This window comes from Brettanomyces bruxellensis, chromosome 7 (assembly GCF_011074885.1).
Source record: "Brettanomyces bruxellensis chromosome 7, complete sequence".
Classification (NCBI taxonomy): domain Eukaryota; kingdom Fungi; phylum Ascomycota; class Pichiomycetes; order Pichiales; family Pichiaceae; genus Brettanomyces; species Brettanomyces bruxellensis.
In genome coordinates, this window is record NC_054688.1 from 1267354 (window position 1) to 1282011 (window position 14658).

The following is a 14658-nucleotide window of genomic DNA, read 5'->3' on the forward strand; positions in this document are numbered from 1 at the left end:
TCCACCACCCTCCAATCCTTAAGTCGAAGTATTTTTTTCCCTCGGCGCTAATTTCAACTCTTCAAGCCTTGTCGGCTCTCAAAACATTCCATCTTGCATTTTCTACACGGCCTCAAGATGTCCACGTGGAAGAAGTTCTTCAAGTCGAAGGGCGGCTCACATTTGAGCGGGTGGGGCAACAGCAGCAACGGAAATAGCAGCAATGGTAGTAATAGTGCGGATAATGGAAGCACGAATAATAATTCCAGCATTCATGAAAGCAGCATTCACAACAATGACAGTGGAAACGGCAGCGGCAGAGTAGGAACCCCCGTTTCGTCGATTTCGGGTGCCGAATCAGGCAGCAGCTCGTCGCCAGTGCCCAAAAGAGCCTCGCAGGCCACTTTGAACAAGGCAATGCAGAAGATGACTTTGGAGCCGGAAGTAATTACGAAAAATCTGGAAAGCACGGATCCGGTGATGGCAGATGGCCCGGGGGAGTTTGGCGACGAGCCGGCGGAACAGAAGCACGCGGCAGTGTCGTATCCACCCGGCTTACTTACCGTGAAGATATACTCTTCGAGGAATTTGGAGATTCCGGTGCCCATGCGTGTCAATAAGCAGATTCTGGGCAAACTTGCCAGTTTGGGAGCAAATGTGGACACACAAGAGATGCAGACGAAGATCGACGCGCTGAACGAGACGCTCGACGCGGCTGCCAGCACGAATCTCTCGTATTTTCTTCCTTCAACGTTGAAAATCGGGTCTGGAGAGTCCAGAAAGCCGGAATCAGGCGAAAAATCGGCAGATGCAGCAAAGCCGATCATCACCACCTACAGCTTGGTCTACTCGGTGGTGGAGGTCGAGAACAGCAGTGAGAGAATCAGCTCTGTTGGCAACACGATCGCCAGTACCCGTTTTAACAGTGTGACGACTTTTGATGTGAGTTCTCCTCGCACAGCCACAGTGGCTGTGCACGTCTATGTGCGAATTCCGGGCTCTTTGCTGGAGTCCAACAAGCAGGAAGACTATCTTTTGGGCACAGTGAGGTGGGATCTCGCCTCAAGTTTGCAGAAATTGCAGGAGAAAGGTCAGAAACTTGGGCTGGACGGAAATAGTGGAGGAAGACCAGTCTCGAGACTCCTAAACCACGCCTGGCTCCACTTGATAAACCCGTACACCGACAAGGAGATCTCGGGCACGGTCAACATCACGTTGGACTTCAAGCCTCTGTCGAAACACGCGAAACGCGGAATGAGCATCGAGGATTTCGATCTGCTCAAGGTGATTGGTAAGGGGTCGTTTGGCAAGGTTATGCAGGTGAGAAAGAAGGATACGGGCAAGATATATGCCCTGAAGTCGATCCGGAAAGCACACATTGTGAATAAGATGGAGGTGACGCACACTTTGGCGGAGAAATTCGTCCTGAGCCGTGTCAATTCACCGTTTATCGTCCCGCTCAAGTTCGCATTCCAGTCCAGCGAGAAATTGTACCTCGTCTTGTCGTTTATAAATGGAGGGGAGCTCTTCTACCACCTGCAAAAAGCACGCAGATTCCCGCTGATAAGAGCCAAATTCTACATTTGCGAGCTTCTTTCTGCCATCGAGACTTTACACTTCATGAATATCGTCTACCGTGACCTCAAACCGGAAAATATCCTCTTGGACTACCAGGGCCACATCGCCTTGTGCGATTTTGGCCTCTGCAAGGTCAACATGCGGCTCGATCAAAAAACTAACACGTTTTGCGGCACTCCCGAGTATTTGGCACCCGAATTGCTTCTGGGTAAGGGTTATACGCGAGCAGTCGACTTCTGGACGCTTGGCATTCTTTTGTACGAGATGTTGACCTCGCTTCCACCTTTCTATGACGAGGATGTCAACGTTATGTATCGGAAAATCCTAAATGACCCGCTAGTCTTCCCAGCTGGCTTTGATAGCACCACTAAGGACCTAATAACGAAGCTTTTGGTGCGCGATCCAACCAAGAGATTGGGTTTCCACGGTGTTTCTGCCATCAAGACCCATCCATTCTTTAAGGATATCGACTGGAATAAGCTCAACAGTAAGGGCTACATTCCTCCTTACAAACCTCAGGTCAAGGACTCTCTGGATATCTCCAACATCTCCTCTGAATTCACCAACGAAAAGCCGATGGACTCTGTTGTTGATGATTATCTTAGTGAGTCTGTGCAGAAGCAGTTTGGTGGATGGACTTATGTTGGAAGTTTCAATGGTCCCGAGAGTAGTTAGGCTTGTAATATTTCTGTCTTAGTATCCGTTTGAATATTATTTTGTGTTTATTGTGTATTGGGTAATCGGCTGAAGTTTTCCATTGCCTCCAACAGTTTCTGTACTTACTACATAGTAATGGCGTGTTATAAACTTACTTGTACCTGTATTTATATTTGTATTTGTATTTATTCTTGTACTTATTACTCTGCTCTCATTAGCTATCCTTTGTACTTGCTCCGTACTTGTTTCTTGGTTTCCGGAATTCTTTCTGGTATTGGTACTTCATTCATTACTCGATTGCCTCATATTAGTCTTTCCAAGTTCTATACTTCTTTCCTAACTCCATACTTCTTTATTAACTCCATACTTCTTTATTAGTTGTATACTTCTTTCCTAACAATTCTTCTTACTTAGCCCCTAAATTGTATATATTTTCAATTAATTTTTCAGCTCTATTTGCTCTCACCTTCACAATACAGCAGTCTCATCCACATCCCTGTTGTAAAGATAAAACTGCAAGTAGATAATGCAATCCTCGAATATCGTGCCGACGGATCCAAGAATCCAACTCGAATTAAGCCATATGTACTCCCAGTCACTTCTGTAGATCAAGATTTGCAAGCCATAGCACAAATTTGCAAGTGTAGAGAGCAGGAAGAATAAGAGACTCAACCCCTTGCACGACTTATTCTGGTAGTTTTTGATGATCTGTGGAATTCTTGATGTCAAATACATGAATGCTGAGATATAGCCGCAGATCTGAGGCCCGATCGAGCTGTCGTTACTTGGCTTTTTTGAACTTTGTCCACCACCATTTGGAGAACAGAATGAACCCACAGTTCCGGCACAAACAACAAACAAAATTGGCAGTCCGTACCTCACAAACAAAGAGTGCCTCTCTGGCTCCATCACGATATCATCGACAGTGGATGAGTATCTTCTTCTAAGTGAAGCCTTACTCCGGACGCTTTTCCGGCTTTGCTGGGCATGCAATGACTCATTTTGCGCCTCCTCAACATAATTATCATCTGTTGAGGGTTCCACAGCTTCGTCTGCACCTAAATCTGCAACTAAAGGCTGCCTTTCGCCCGCTTCTGCCGCTTCTATAGCATCAACAGCGTGTTTTTTACTCCGCCGATATGTGAGAAGCAAGTAGAAATAACATCCCAAAGTAGCTATGTCGGCAAACAAAAACCACAGTGCAGTTATTATGACCTCAGGAAGCAAACCCGCCCACAAGGCGCCTGTAACATTAGCAATGTCACCGATTGCCCACGAAAGAAGAAATAATGGTGATATTCCCTCCACATCTCTAACGCGAAACATTTCGATAAGTTGAGGAATTATCAACACAAGCCAACAGGCCAACGCGATAGATCCAGCTATACTTGAGAGCCTGCTTCTGATTGGAGAAGTTTCGTACTCCAATGTTGACATTGCAGTCTCGAAAAGATCGCCGATCATGTTATTAAATGCTTTTTTTGCTTTTTTTTTGGAAAGAATATGATGCTAAACTGTATACCCTGCCTGTCTATATTGTAGAAATGCAACTGTATGAGCCGAATGTGGTCCCTGTTCGATTTTTATATTCAGTAAATGCAACGATGTCTAAAGCTTAAAAAACTCTTTTTTTCTTGTTCTTCTCCTAAGATTCCCAACCCTTGATGATCAAGTAAACTACCGTTTCCTCCTACTTTAGAGCTCAAGGCAAGGTTAAACTGAAGCAGAAAAAAAAAAGTAGTACTACTGCTAATAATAAGCCAATAAACACGAATCACACTTCACCCAAAAGTTGATCAAAGGGAAGAATTAGTCAACTTTACAGCCCAAACTCAAATATTCTCGCACTTCCAGCAATCAACAATGTACTGCAATATAAGAATAAGCGGAACTTTAATAGATTATTATTTTATTTTTTTTTGAATTTTTTTTTTTACTTGTTTCGATTGTTCCCTCTGTCATTTGGCATTGTGTCAAGTTAAGCGCGCTCACATCCTTGCATTTATTACCTGTTTGGGAAGTTGCTGCTTTTGGCTTGCAAACCGGCACTCGATTGTTTCCACCGAGAAGTTTTTTTAAGGAGGGAAAAATTTTTTTCCCCTCAGGGTTTTCGTGATTTCTCTTAAGCTGTCATTTTTTTCTCCCGCAAATTCAAAATCGAAATTTCTTCCAATTTTTGCGCGAGAATTATTATGGTGGGCTCAGATTAAAACTTTTCACCACAAAGACACTCGCACTTTCTTCATATCTACTTAGTTGTTTTGTCCGTTTGCCAAGTTTCAAACTTCATAGTACAAGTTATAAGAACCGAAAATGGTGAGTACATAAAATATGCTATATGTTTTCTGGTGGCTGAGGAGCAAGGAATCGTCTTTGGGTATTACGTTCTGCCTTCTTCTGTTTAGTTTCTAGTTGTTCGTCCATGGTTTTTTCCTTGATATTGTCTTAATTGATAATAAATTTGGCACATCATGGAAGAATGTGAAGAAAATACAGAGGTGCTGGTTCGTGTTTTGCCTGAGAAATGATTTCGTTGTTCTTTTCAGTTAGAAGGATTAGTTGTTGTTTGCTTGGAATTTGCTGTTTCATATTTTGTTTTCTGCTATAAAGCCATTATAGCCTGGAAGGCACAAAGATGAAAAGAAGGCTTATTCTTGCAAACTGCCTTTTCCTTCTGCGTGTGAAATGACCACATTGTCGCTCATGGTAAAACACGTTCCGGTGCCTTTTTTTTTCCATTCTTTCTTTGATGTTCCAAGGCTGAGTCCAATTCTCAATATTTGAGAAAAAGGACTGTAGAGGATTAAGTTTGTGGAAGAGCAGTGTTTTCATCGTATCAATCGGGCAGTAACTTTTACTCAATGACCCTCCTTGCTCACTCAGTTGCAATCAGGATTCGAAGCTTAAAACGTTTCGAATAGTAGAGCGAAAGTTACTAACATGCTATCTTCTCCTCAATGACACAGCCAGCATCAAAAAAAGTCGCACCAAGCCCCTTCGCCAGCAGAAAAGCAGCTAAAAGCACTTCAAAGAAGAATCCTTTGGTCGAATCCCACCCTAAGAACTTTGGAATAGGTCAGGGATTGCAGCCAAAGAGAAACGTTTCCAGATACGTCAAATGGCCTGAATATGTCAGATTGCAAAGACAGAAGAAGGTGTTGTCTTTAAGATTGAAAGTTCCTCCTTCGATTGCACAGTTCTCGAATGTTTTGGACAGAAACACTGCTGCCGAAACTTTCAAGCTTTTGAATAACTACAGACCTGAAACCAAGGCTGAAAAGAAGGAGAGGTTGACCAAAGAGGCAGCAGCAATTGCTGAAGGTAAGAAGAGAGAGGATGTCTCAGAAAAGCCATTTGTTGTCAAGTATGGTTTGAACCACGTTGTTTCTCTTATTGAAAACAAGAAGCCAAAGCTTGTCCTCATTGCCAATGATGTTGATCCAATTGAATTGGTCGTTTATCTACCTGGCTTATGCAGAAAGATGGGTGTTCCATACGCCATTGTCAAGGGAAAGGCCAGATTGGGAACTCTTATCCACCAAAAGACCTCGACAGTTGCCGCTTTGGTCGATGTCAAGCCTGAAGATGAGCCTACATTGGCCAAACTCGTCTCCACGATTAATCCTCAATTTATTGATGTGTATGATAACAATAAGAGACATTGGGGAGGAGGTGTTTTGGGCTCTAAGCACAATGAGAGATTTGCCAAGAAGGCTAAAGCTGCTGCAAGAGAGGCCGCTGCTAATAAGGAGTAAATAAATTACTTAATTGTCCTATATAATAATGGTATAAGGTTTAAGTGTTGGGAATCATGCTTTTTTGTAGTTGAACCGAAATAAAGTGAGACGCCAAATCATTCCTTGGTTTAGCTTTACGTAATTCGTTGGCTGGTGCGTAATTTATTGGCTTATACGCAATTCACTGCATTTAGAAGACCTTGTTTCGATACTTGCCGAACAATGCATGGGCTGTTTTTCAATGGCTAATGCCCGCGGAGAAGACGAAGAAAAAAAAAAATACCCACCACGTTCGCAGTACACATCACACCTCGCACCTCTGTCTCATAATTCCCTGCCGGAATCAGGTCTGCACTGTCAGCCCTCGCAAGGAGGGGAAAACTTTTTTATGATATTATTTTTTTTTGTGCTACTCGATGTGAGGGTGCGTGTAGGTGAAATTTTGGCTAATGAGATTCTATACGTTTGCTTTAGAGTTGATACAGGTGTTTATCACATTTGGATTAAAAGTCAACCAGCAATAGGAATAGATAGCCAAGTAAGTGAGGCACGTTTTATTGAATGCATGCTCTAAGCAGTGGTTTTATGCGGTGATATGTGGCGGGTAAAGTGAGATAATGCAAGATCAGACTAGTTACACCGAGGTCAAAAAGGAAGAATCCCACAAATGCAGATAGTATGGGGGGGGTTGTAATCAAAATAACAGTATTTGCTGCCCAAGAAATCACATATACGCCGTGTATCCGCATGTTAGAGGATGGCATTTGCGAAATGGATATAATAACAAGAAAAATACTAACATCGCTTTTTTTCATAGAATGTCTAAATCCAAGAACCACACCAACCACAACCAGATCAAGAAGGCTCACAGGAACGGAATCAAGAAGCCAAGATCCTACAAGTACCCATCTTTGAGGGGTGTGGACTCTAAGTTCAGAAGAAACCACAGATACGCACTTCATGGTACTACCAAGGCTTTGGCTGCCAAGAAGGCTGCTGCCACCAAGGCTTAAATGAAGGTTTAAGACTGGATGAATAGTAGTTGAGCCGAATGTTGTTTGTATGGGGTCTGTTGTTGGTTAAAGGCTTCATTCATTGATGGCTTCTGTTTTGTGACTTTATATTCTTGAAGGGGGCTTCCTTATTAATGCTTTGGATTGCACAAGTTGGAACTTCACGTTCTTTAGTCTTTTGCTTTACTGATTGCTTAGGTGCCTATGAGATGTTTTACTTGTGGCTTTGCCTGGCAAGTTTGGAAGCTCTTCTAATAGTATAACCATATAATATAACCAAATTAGTCAACTTATGTTTGTGTAGTTAGCATTGTAGTTGCTTGCTCTGTTGTCTTTTATGTTACTTGTGCTCTTTATGGTATATGTAATGCCGTATTTTAGTTTTAATACTGCTTGTTGTGTGCAATAAGTTATGGTACTAGTCTTCACTAAGATAATTTTCACATTTAAATTGATATGTGCTCGACTGTATTTGACCCAGCTTAGTTTTTACCCAGATTTGTAAAGAGCATAAATAATTTAGAAGGTAAAAGTGACCAAGCAGCCAATCATGTGAATCATGTGAATGATTAATCTGTATGCTTCTTGTATGATAGAGAAAAATCAAACAAATACTCCAGCGGTATTATTTTTATTTTCAGTGCTGGTCGAATTCCGTGAAAAGGGAAACCAAACCTAGTGCGGCAAACAAAAGGGATTTCCTTTTTGTTCAAATTTGCATATTTATGCCCATACCCAGATTAGTTTAAATATTTATGATTCCCCCCTTTTTCCTGTATGTTATTCATACATTTCTTTCTTTATAATATTACATACCAAACAATTGTACCTTCATCAATATGTCTTCCGGCGAAACAGAAAAGAATGATTATTCAATCACGGAAAAGGAAATCGATAGTGAGAGCAAAGAGGAAGTGAATAAAGAGTCGGTTAATCAGGATCTGACTTTAATTGACAAGCCTAAAAACGACACAGAATGTATTGAGAAAAAAGCTCCTAAAAATGGAGAAGAGAAAATTGCTGCCTGCAATCCCGAAAAAGAGGCTAAGGTGGAAAAGCTAACGAAAGAGTTCGAAGCATTGGTAAGTACGATTATAAAACTTGATTTATTTCTCAACACAAAACTAACATAGAATACAACCTTAAGACAACAAATGACACATCAAAGTTGTTTGTCAAGAAGAGGCAGCAAAAAAATAAGAAAAGGCAAGAGAAGAAGGAGCATGTTTCCGGAGATGTTGAAGACGATGGCAAGAAAACAAAGAAAACCTATAGAAGAAGGAAGTACTACAGAAAGCCAAGAAAGCCGATTCAGGAAAATAAAGGGGATGAGGTTTTGGGAGACTTCAAAGGTGAACATAAGAAGCAGCAGGTAAAACAAAGCGATGAAGAACACTCAAAGGAATCGAGAAACTTGGAAAAACGGCACAAAGACAGGTACTACTATGGACGGAGGAAGTATAGTGGTAGAGGGTATGGAAATTGGCACAATACGAATGTGACATATGTTCATCCGGATCGCAGTTCTGAGAATGAAAGGTTTTTGGGTGAAGGTCAAGAAAATACAGAAAGCATTGAATTCCACTCGGGCAGAGGCCACACTGGATTCGGGCCCAATCCGTTCTCGAGACCGAGAAGAAACGAGAACAGAGGCAGAAAGAATGGCAGGCAGTTTAGCTGGGAAAAAAAGCAGCACAAGGAGCAGGATCACAAGCTGATCAAAGCTGAAAGCACCAAAGAAGATGAGGAGGATAAGGAGAATATGCCGACTGCTGCATAAAGCGAGAAAGCGAAACTAAGAGCGAAACAGAGAGTGAAGCAGAAGTGTGTTCACTAAAACAAAAGTTCAAAAATAAGCAAAAAGCAAAAAAAAAAAGTACAAGCAGCTACAGAAACAACCAAGATACTTATTACTGACATTAAGGGTGCAAAAGTTAGATACACAAAAACAACATCAAGGCGACATTTACTCCTCGAGAGCCTTCTCCTTGGAACCCCTGAGCAAACCGGTTCTTCTGGCAGCAATCAAACCAACCTTCTGACCAGCAACTGCACGTCTACCAATGGTAGATGGTGCACCAATATGCTGATGGTTACCACCACCATGTGGATGGTCCACGGGGTTCATGGCAACACCTCTGTTCTTTGGCCACGAGTTTCTCTTGACTCTGTACTTGTAGAAAGCTCTTCCGGCCTTCAACATTGGCTTGTCGATTCTACCTCCACCGGCAACAATACCGATGACACCTCTGGCATCAGAAGAGATGACTTTCTTGGCTCCTGAAGGAAGCTTAACTCTGGTCTTGTTTTCGTCTGGGTTGTGACCAACGATGATAACGTAGTTTCCAGAAGTTCTTCCCAAAGCACCTCTGTCTCCAATCTTCTCTTCAACGTTAGAAGCGATGGTTCCTTCTGGCATTGCACCCAAAGGAAGGACATTTCCAACATTCAAAGTGGCCTTCTTACCGCAGTAGATGAACTGTCCGGTGTAAACACCTTCGTTGGCAATGAAGGTCTCTTCTCTGAGCTTGTACTTGTATGGGTCTCTGAAAGAAACCTTGGCCAAAGGTGCACCTCTACCTGGATCGTGGATAATTTGCTTGACGACACCTCTGATGTATCCGTGTCTCTCAGCATAATCGAGATTTCTCAACTTGGCTGCTCCCTTTCTCAACCTCGTGTGCGAGGTGAAAATGGATCCAGCACCTTTTCTTTGGTTTCTGATGACTCTACCTGTTTGAATTGTGTTTTATGTTAGTAGTGTTTTGCAGGGTTTAAGGAAAAGGATGGTTGAGGACTAGAGTTCCGTTGCTAGTATTAATAATGTGTTTGTGGAATCTTTATGATGTTTCGTGGTGTATTTATAGTGTTTCATGACATTTCTTTGATATCTTCATTATCATTTTTCACCTCTTCTTTCATTTCTTCTATATCATCTTCTTGCTAGTACCTTCTATAATGTCATTTGCACCTGTGTCTTCCGTAATATCCTAACTCTTAATGTTCTCGTTCTGTGCTGCTCTATAACATAATGTTTGTATCTTATACCTTTTTGCTTCTGCTTCTGCCTTATCTTTTCACACAAATGCAAAACTATCAGTATATCTTCCCTAATTGTTTCTTGTATTTATCACTCTGCTCTCCTTGGAGTATACTTTCGATAGAATTTCACATTCTGTCCAAAACTCCATCTCTACCCCTAAAATCCTCGATCAAACAACAAACATCATCTTCTAACATGCACATATTACTTACCCATTGTTTATTACCTGTTGATCGTGCTTTAGTCTTGTTCTTATGCAAACCAAAGCTGCATCTAACTCTTCTTGACCTTGCAATTTTTCACTTCTCATACCGCATAGGCACATCCGCACACTGCCCGGCAACTAAAAAAATTTTTACCCCCAGGGAGATTTTTCAACGCAGCATCATGTGACCGCATAAAGGGTTGCAGCCCTTTGTTGTTTTTATGGTCGGCGACGCGTCGGATGCAGATGTTTCCGAGCGCTGCGAACCCGCTCGGAAATTATTTCCTGAACCGGCAGGCCGCGCATGGCACCACTGGAGTTTCCTTATCAGTAATGCAGGCAGGGAGTCTTTTGCAGAGGAACCGATAGGAAAACCAGCCAGCACTTTGAGCAGTATAAATAGCGCATTTCCCATTATTCGGTTCATTATAGCACTGTGGTGCTTTTCCAGTATGTTTGAGGGTTTAACTGCAAGGTTTAACTGCAAACATAACTCTGTTCCAGTGCATTTAAAGTATCTACATTAGACGATTGTGCAAGTGAATTGTGAATTGAGTGCACCATGAAGTTTTCAGCATTGCTAGCAGTGTATTCGAGTCTTATTGGATGGGCAAGCTGCCACCAGGAACAGAATGCCCTTTCCAAAGAGCCAATCGGAGTCGAGAAAAAGCCCACACTAGAGCAATTGTGGGGTCAGGAGTGGCCGTTTACGGGAATTCCTACATTTGCACATCTCAACACAACCAAGTGTCTCTTGAGTCCAGAATCAGAGTATGACATCGGAATTATTGGCGTTCCGTTTGACACGGCAACATCATATCGGCCGGGAGCCCGGTTCGGCCCCCAGGCGATCAGATTGGCCTCGCAAAGACAAAATTCGATGCGTGGTTTCAACACCAGGGCAGGAATTAACCCCTACCAGAATTGGGCAAGCCTGGTTGACTGCGGCGACATTCCAGTGACACCAATGGATAACAAGGTGGCCTTGGACCAGATGACGGCTGCATTCGAGGAGCTTCTTTTGAGAAGAAACTCGTCTTTGGGGGATGCTCATCCCCCAAGATATGTCGCTTTAGGGGGAGATCACTCGATCATTCTTCCACACTTAAGAGCATTGCACGAGGTGTACGGGAAGATTGCAGTGATCCATTTCGACGCCCATTTGGACACGTGGACACCGGCGAAATATCCCTCTTTCTGGTCCAGTGAGCAGTCGAAATTCACGCATGGTTCGATGCTCTGGATGGCCAAACAGGAGGGGATTTTGAGCGATGATTACAACGTGCACGTTGGAATTCGAACGCGGATTTCCGGTGTTAGCTGGGAGGACTTCGATGAGGACGATGACCAAGGCTGGCTCCGGTTTAGTGCCGACGATGTGTGGGTTGGCGGAAAGCAGTCCTTGGACCAGATTGTTGCAAGCATTAAAAAGCGGATTCCTGCACACTACCCCGTTTACATCTCTGTGGATGTCGACTGCATGGATCCCGGCTTTACCCCCGGAACGGGGACCATCGAGCCGGGTGGAATGATGCCAAGGGAGGTGATCTATCTTCTCAGACACCTCGATCTTGATCTTGTTGGTGCCGATGTGGTTGAAGTTGCCCCAGCGTACGATCAGGCTGAGATTACAGCCACAAACGCTGCCCAGGTTGTTTTCGAGCTTGTTACGACGATGGTCAAGCGTGGTAAGCCTTTACCTGTGAGGGAGGACTGATTACTCTCTGCACTGAGGAAATTCGGTTGTTTCATGTAATACAGTTTATCAATGACATAGTTATCTTAGAATCTGAGGGAGTGTAGAGTAATAATATGTAATATGAGGAGTAGTTGCATTCTTTACTACCTGCTTCTTTACTTATTTACTACTTTACTTATTTACTACTTTACTTACCCACTTCTTTACTACCTGCCTCCTACCTTCTCCATTGCTTATCTAATCCTTTCCTTACCTATTTCTACATGCACATATTACTTTTTTCATTACTTATTTACTTCATTATCTTTATAATTCCTACTACTACCCACTTCTTCATCCACTTTTTACATCTTTATAACTCCTACTTCTTTACTGTCTGCTTCTTTACGTACCTAATGCTTCCCTTTTCTTCTTTATTATTACTTCTTTCTTCTTATGTACTTCATTATCTTTATAACTCCTACTTCTCCGTAATTTCTCTACTACCAAATTATCCTGCTATTTCTTACTTTCCATCTTTTTTTCTCTCTTTACTTTACTCCCCCTATCTCTTCATCACTGCTCCCCCTCTTACCACAAAGAATATCCAAACTCCATTGCAGCTCCTATATAAAAACAGAAATACATAACATCATGCCGGCGGCTCGGTCAAGAAATCCGCAAAATACTTCACTGCCGAGTACACCTCCCTACCAACAGGCACAATAAACTTCGAAGGAAGAAGAAATCCACGGCTTCCACTATCACGAAGCTTGAGAACGAATGCCGAGTACGCTTTATTGTGATACATGTAGTCTAAAGCAGAGCCTGCACCCATTTCAGGCAAAAGATCGGCACCCCGGTCCTCACAAGCAGACATAACCTCGTAGTTGACACCAGAACGAAGCCGGATGGCCTGAGAAAGACCGTATGCAAGTTCTAGCAAGTTCTCTTCATCGCGTGGCATCTCAGTGCACGAATAAGCGTAAGGGTAAAGTACCTCCTCTGCATACGAGTGGAGGTCTATGTACGCATATATTGGGTGACTATGCCGCGTGCTGTTCAAGTAATTGTCCCAAGCGTAACTCTCGAGACTCTCGAATGCGTCCTGGCCCGAGTAATCCTCGCTGCATGGAGAATCGAGGCCTCTTTCGAAGTGGAAGTTGAACGAGTGGTCAATATCGATGCCAAAGCACCGCGGATGGTAAGTCTGCTGCCTGTTCTTCCTCCATAACCGCTCAGTGCTCCACGTGTACGCATAACCGTCCGGATTCATCACCGGAAGAAACAGAAAGTCCAACTCCTCCAGGTAGTGTCTGACTTTCTTGTTTCCGGCATCATAATCGGCAAGCAAGCCCGACACGATGTAGCAGACGGTGGAAATGCTGATCCACTCACGTGCGTGAATTCCACCTGTTATGACAACGGTCCGGATCGACTCGTTGTCCGACTTGTGCCCACTAATCCGCAATGCACGGATATCTCGGCCCTCATATGTCTGTCCTATCCATTCCACCGTCAACAAATCCGGATACGTCTCCGTGAGCATGTCGAACCAGCTGTAAATGGTGTCCAAGTGGCGGAACTGCTTGAAAAAAATGTCTTTCTGCGTCCGGAACAACTCCCGGCTGTCTTTTTCCGCGTTTTTCATCGTTGCCTGCATGTTTTCCTCCTCTTTTGGATCAAAGTCAGCCTGTGACTCGCCCAAAGTCTCGAATATTGCCTGCGGAAGGTCCCCAATCAGCAATCTCGCCGAGTACCGCGCACCTTTGCACCTCTTACCCACTTCCTCCACGATCTTCTTCACCACCAACTTGTCACACTTCACGTCTATAAACTTGCTCTTTCCCGAGTTCGAAGTTGCCCAAATATCCGCCCCGAGTATCTTGGCCGTTTCCAGAACAACCCTACGAACTTCTCCGTCCTCCCACTTCTCGAATCTGACCACAAACTGGTCCTTCAACTTCGGTAACGACTCCAAAAGCTGCTTGCTGGGTGAATTCTCGATTTCCGAGCTGCTCATCTCGGTATAATACTTGTGCCCGTCGGCCGAAACAGCACCAACCGAGTCCAGTTGTGCAAAGAGCTCGTCGAGGGGGCTTTGCCATGCCAAACTGAGCCTTCCATCAACTATCTTATCGCTTGTTCTTTCAAGTCGTGCTAAAATTGCTTGTTTCACATTGTTGGCTTTATTTAGCAGACCACCCATGTCAATTGCTGCCCCCACTCCAATCAATGAGCCCACCAGAATCCTGCTGAACCTCATTTTTGCTTCTCTCTCTCAAATATGTGACGCTTACGCTGGAAAAAGTGTGAATTTACACCCCACGATTATCTTCCAAAGCACACTCTTTTTCAGAGCATTAAACTTGCTGTGATGAGGTTTTAAATGTGTTGCAAATTGCGTACAGTCCAAAGTGTAGCCCTTGTATAGTCACACTCTAGAATATGTACTTGAGTATACTGGTTCTCACACCGAAAACATGAAAAACTGCACAAACTTCGGTTTACCATGTGCAGCAACAATTTAGCAATCGCAGTGTGAGGAGAAAAAGCAGCCAAAGTGGGATAAAGAAAAAAATAAAGAAAAAAATAAAGAAAAACATAAAATAAAAAATTGGTACTATGCTCGGATGCTCGCTTTTCATTTTTCTTATCAGGGCTTCTTCCATTTTGAGTAATTGCTCAGGAGCAGTAGCAGGACTTCACATTTGGTTTCTTTGTACACCCTGAATGGTTCTTTTCGATATTACCATGTGCATGCAAGC

The 14658-nt window shown here is 43.2% G+C and overlaps 8 protein-coding genes across 8 annotated transcripts; 5 read left to right on the plus strand and 3 right to left on the minus strand.

Moving 5' to 3' along the window:
* Positions 1-117: 117 nt before the first annotated feature.
* BRETT_005023 (uncharacterized protein) lies at positions 118-2232 on the plus strand (the record flags this gene model as incomplete). The annotated part of the gene is made up of 1 exon (XM_041283508.1): positions 118-2232. One exon carries the CDS (start codon positions 118-120, stop codon positions 2230-2232), a length of 2115 nt encoding a protein of 704 aa, XP_041136860.1.
* Positions 2233-2682: 450 nt separating this feature from the next.
* BRETT_005024 (uncharacterized protein) lies at positions 2683-3678 on the minus strand (the record flags this gene model as incomplete). The annotated part of the gene is made up of 1 exon (XM_041283509.1): positions 2683-3678. The coding sequence occupies one exon, from the start codon at positions 3676-3678 to the stop codon at positions 2683-2685; it is 996 nt and encodes a 331-aa protein (XP_041136861.1).
* A 1493-nt stretch (positions 3679-5171) lies between these two features.
* RPL8B_2 (60S ribosomal protein L8B) lies at positions 5172-5969 on the plus strand (the record flags this gene model as incomplete). Its single annotated transcript, XM_041283510.1, has 1 exon — positions 5172-5969. The coding sequence occupies one exon, from the start codon at positions 5172-5174 to the stop codon at positions 5967-5969; it is 798 nt and encodes a 265-aa protein (XP_041136862.1).
* Positions 5970-6618: 649 nt separating this feature from the next.
* On the plus strand, positions 6619-6964 carry RPL29 (60S ribosomal protein L29; the record flags this gene model as incomplete). Its single annotated transcript, XM_041283511.1, has 2 exons — positions 6619-6641; positions 6706-6964. 2 exons carry the CDS (start codon positions 6619-6621, stop codon positions 6962-6964), a joined length of 282 nt encoding a protein of 93 aa, XP_041136863.1.
* An 839-nt stretch (positions 6965-7803) lies between these two features.
* Positions 7804-8744, plus strand: BRETT_005027 (uncharacterized protein; the record flags this gene model as incomplete). The annotated part of the gene is made up of 2 exons (XM_041283512.1): positions 7804-8046; positions 8112-8744. The coding sequence occupies 2 exons, from the start codon at positions 7804-7806 to the stop codon at positions 8742-8744; spliced, it is 876 nt and encodes a 291-aa protein (XP_041136864.1).
* Positions 8745-8930: 186 nt separating this feature from the next.
* Positions 8931-10223, minus strand: RPL2_2 (60S ribosomal protein L2; the record flags this gene model as incomplete). Its single annotated transcript, XM_041283513.1, has 2 exons — positions 8931-9697; positions 10220-10223. 2 exons carry the CDS (start codon positions 10221-10223, stop codon positions 8931-8933), a joined length of 771 nt encoding a protein of 256 aa, XP_041136865.1.
* A 551-nt stretch (positions 10224-10774) lies between these two features.
* Positions 10775-11929, plus strand: BRETT_005029 (uncharacterized protein; the record flags this gene model as incomplete). Its single annotated transcript, XM_041283514.1, has 1 exon — positions 10775-11929. The coding sequence occupies one exon, from the start codon at positions 10775-10777 to the stop codon at positions 11927-11929; it is 1155 nt and encodes a 384-aa protein (XP_041136866.1).
* Positions 11930-12542: 613 nt separating this feature from the next.
* On the minus strand, positions 12543-14156 carry BRETT_005030 (uncharacterized protein; the record flags this gene model as incomplete). Its single annotated transcript, XM_041283515.1, has 1 exon — positions 12543-14156. One exon carries the CDS (start codon positions 14154-14156, stop codon positions 12543-12545), a length of 1614 nt encoding a protein of 537 aa, XP_041136867.1.
* Between the last annotated feature and the right edge of the window lie 502 nt (positions 14157-14658).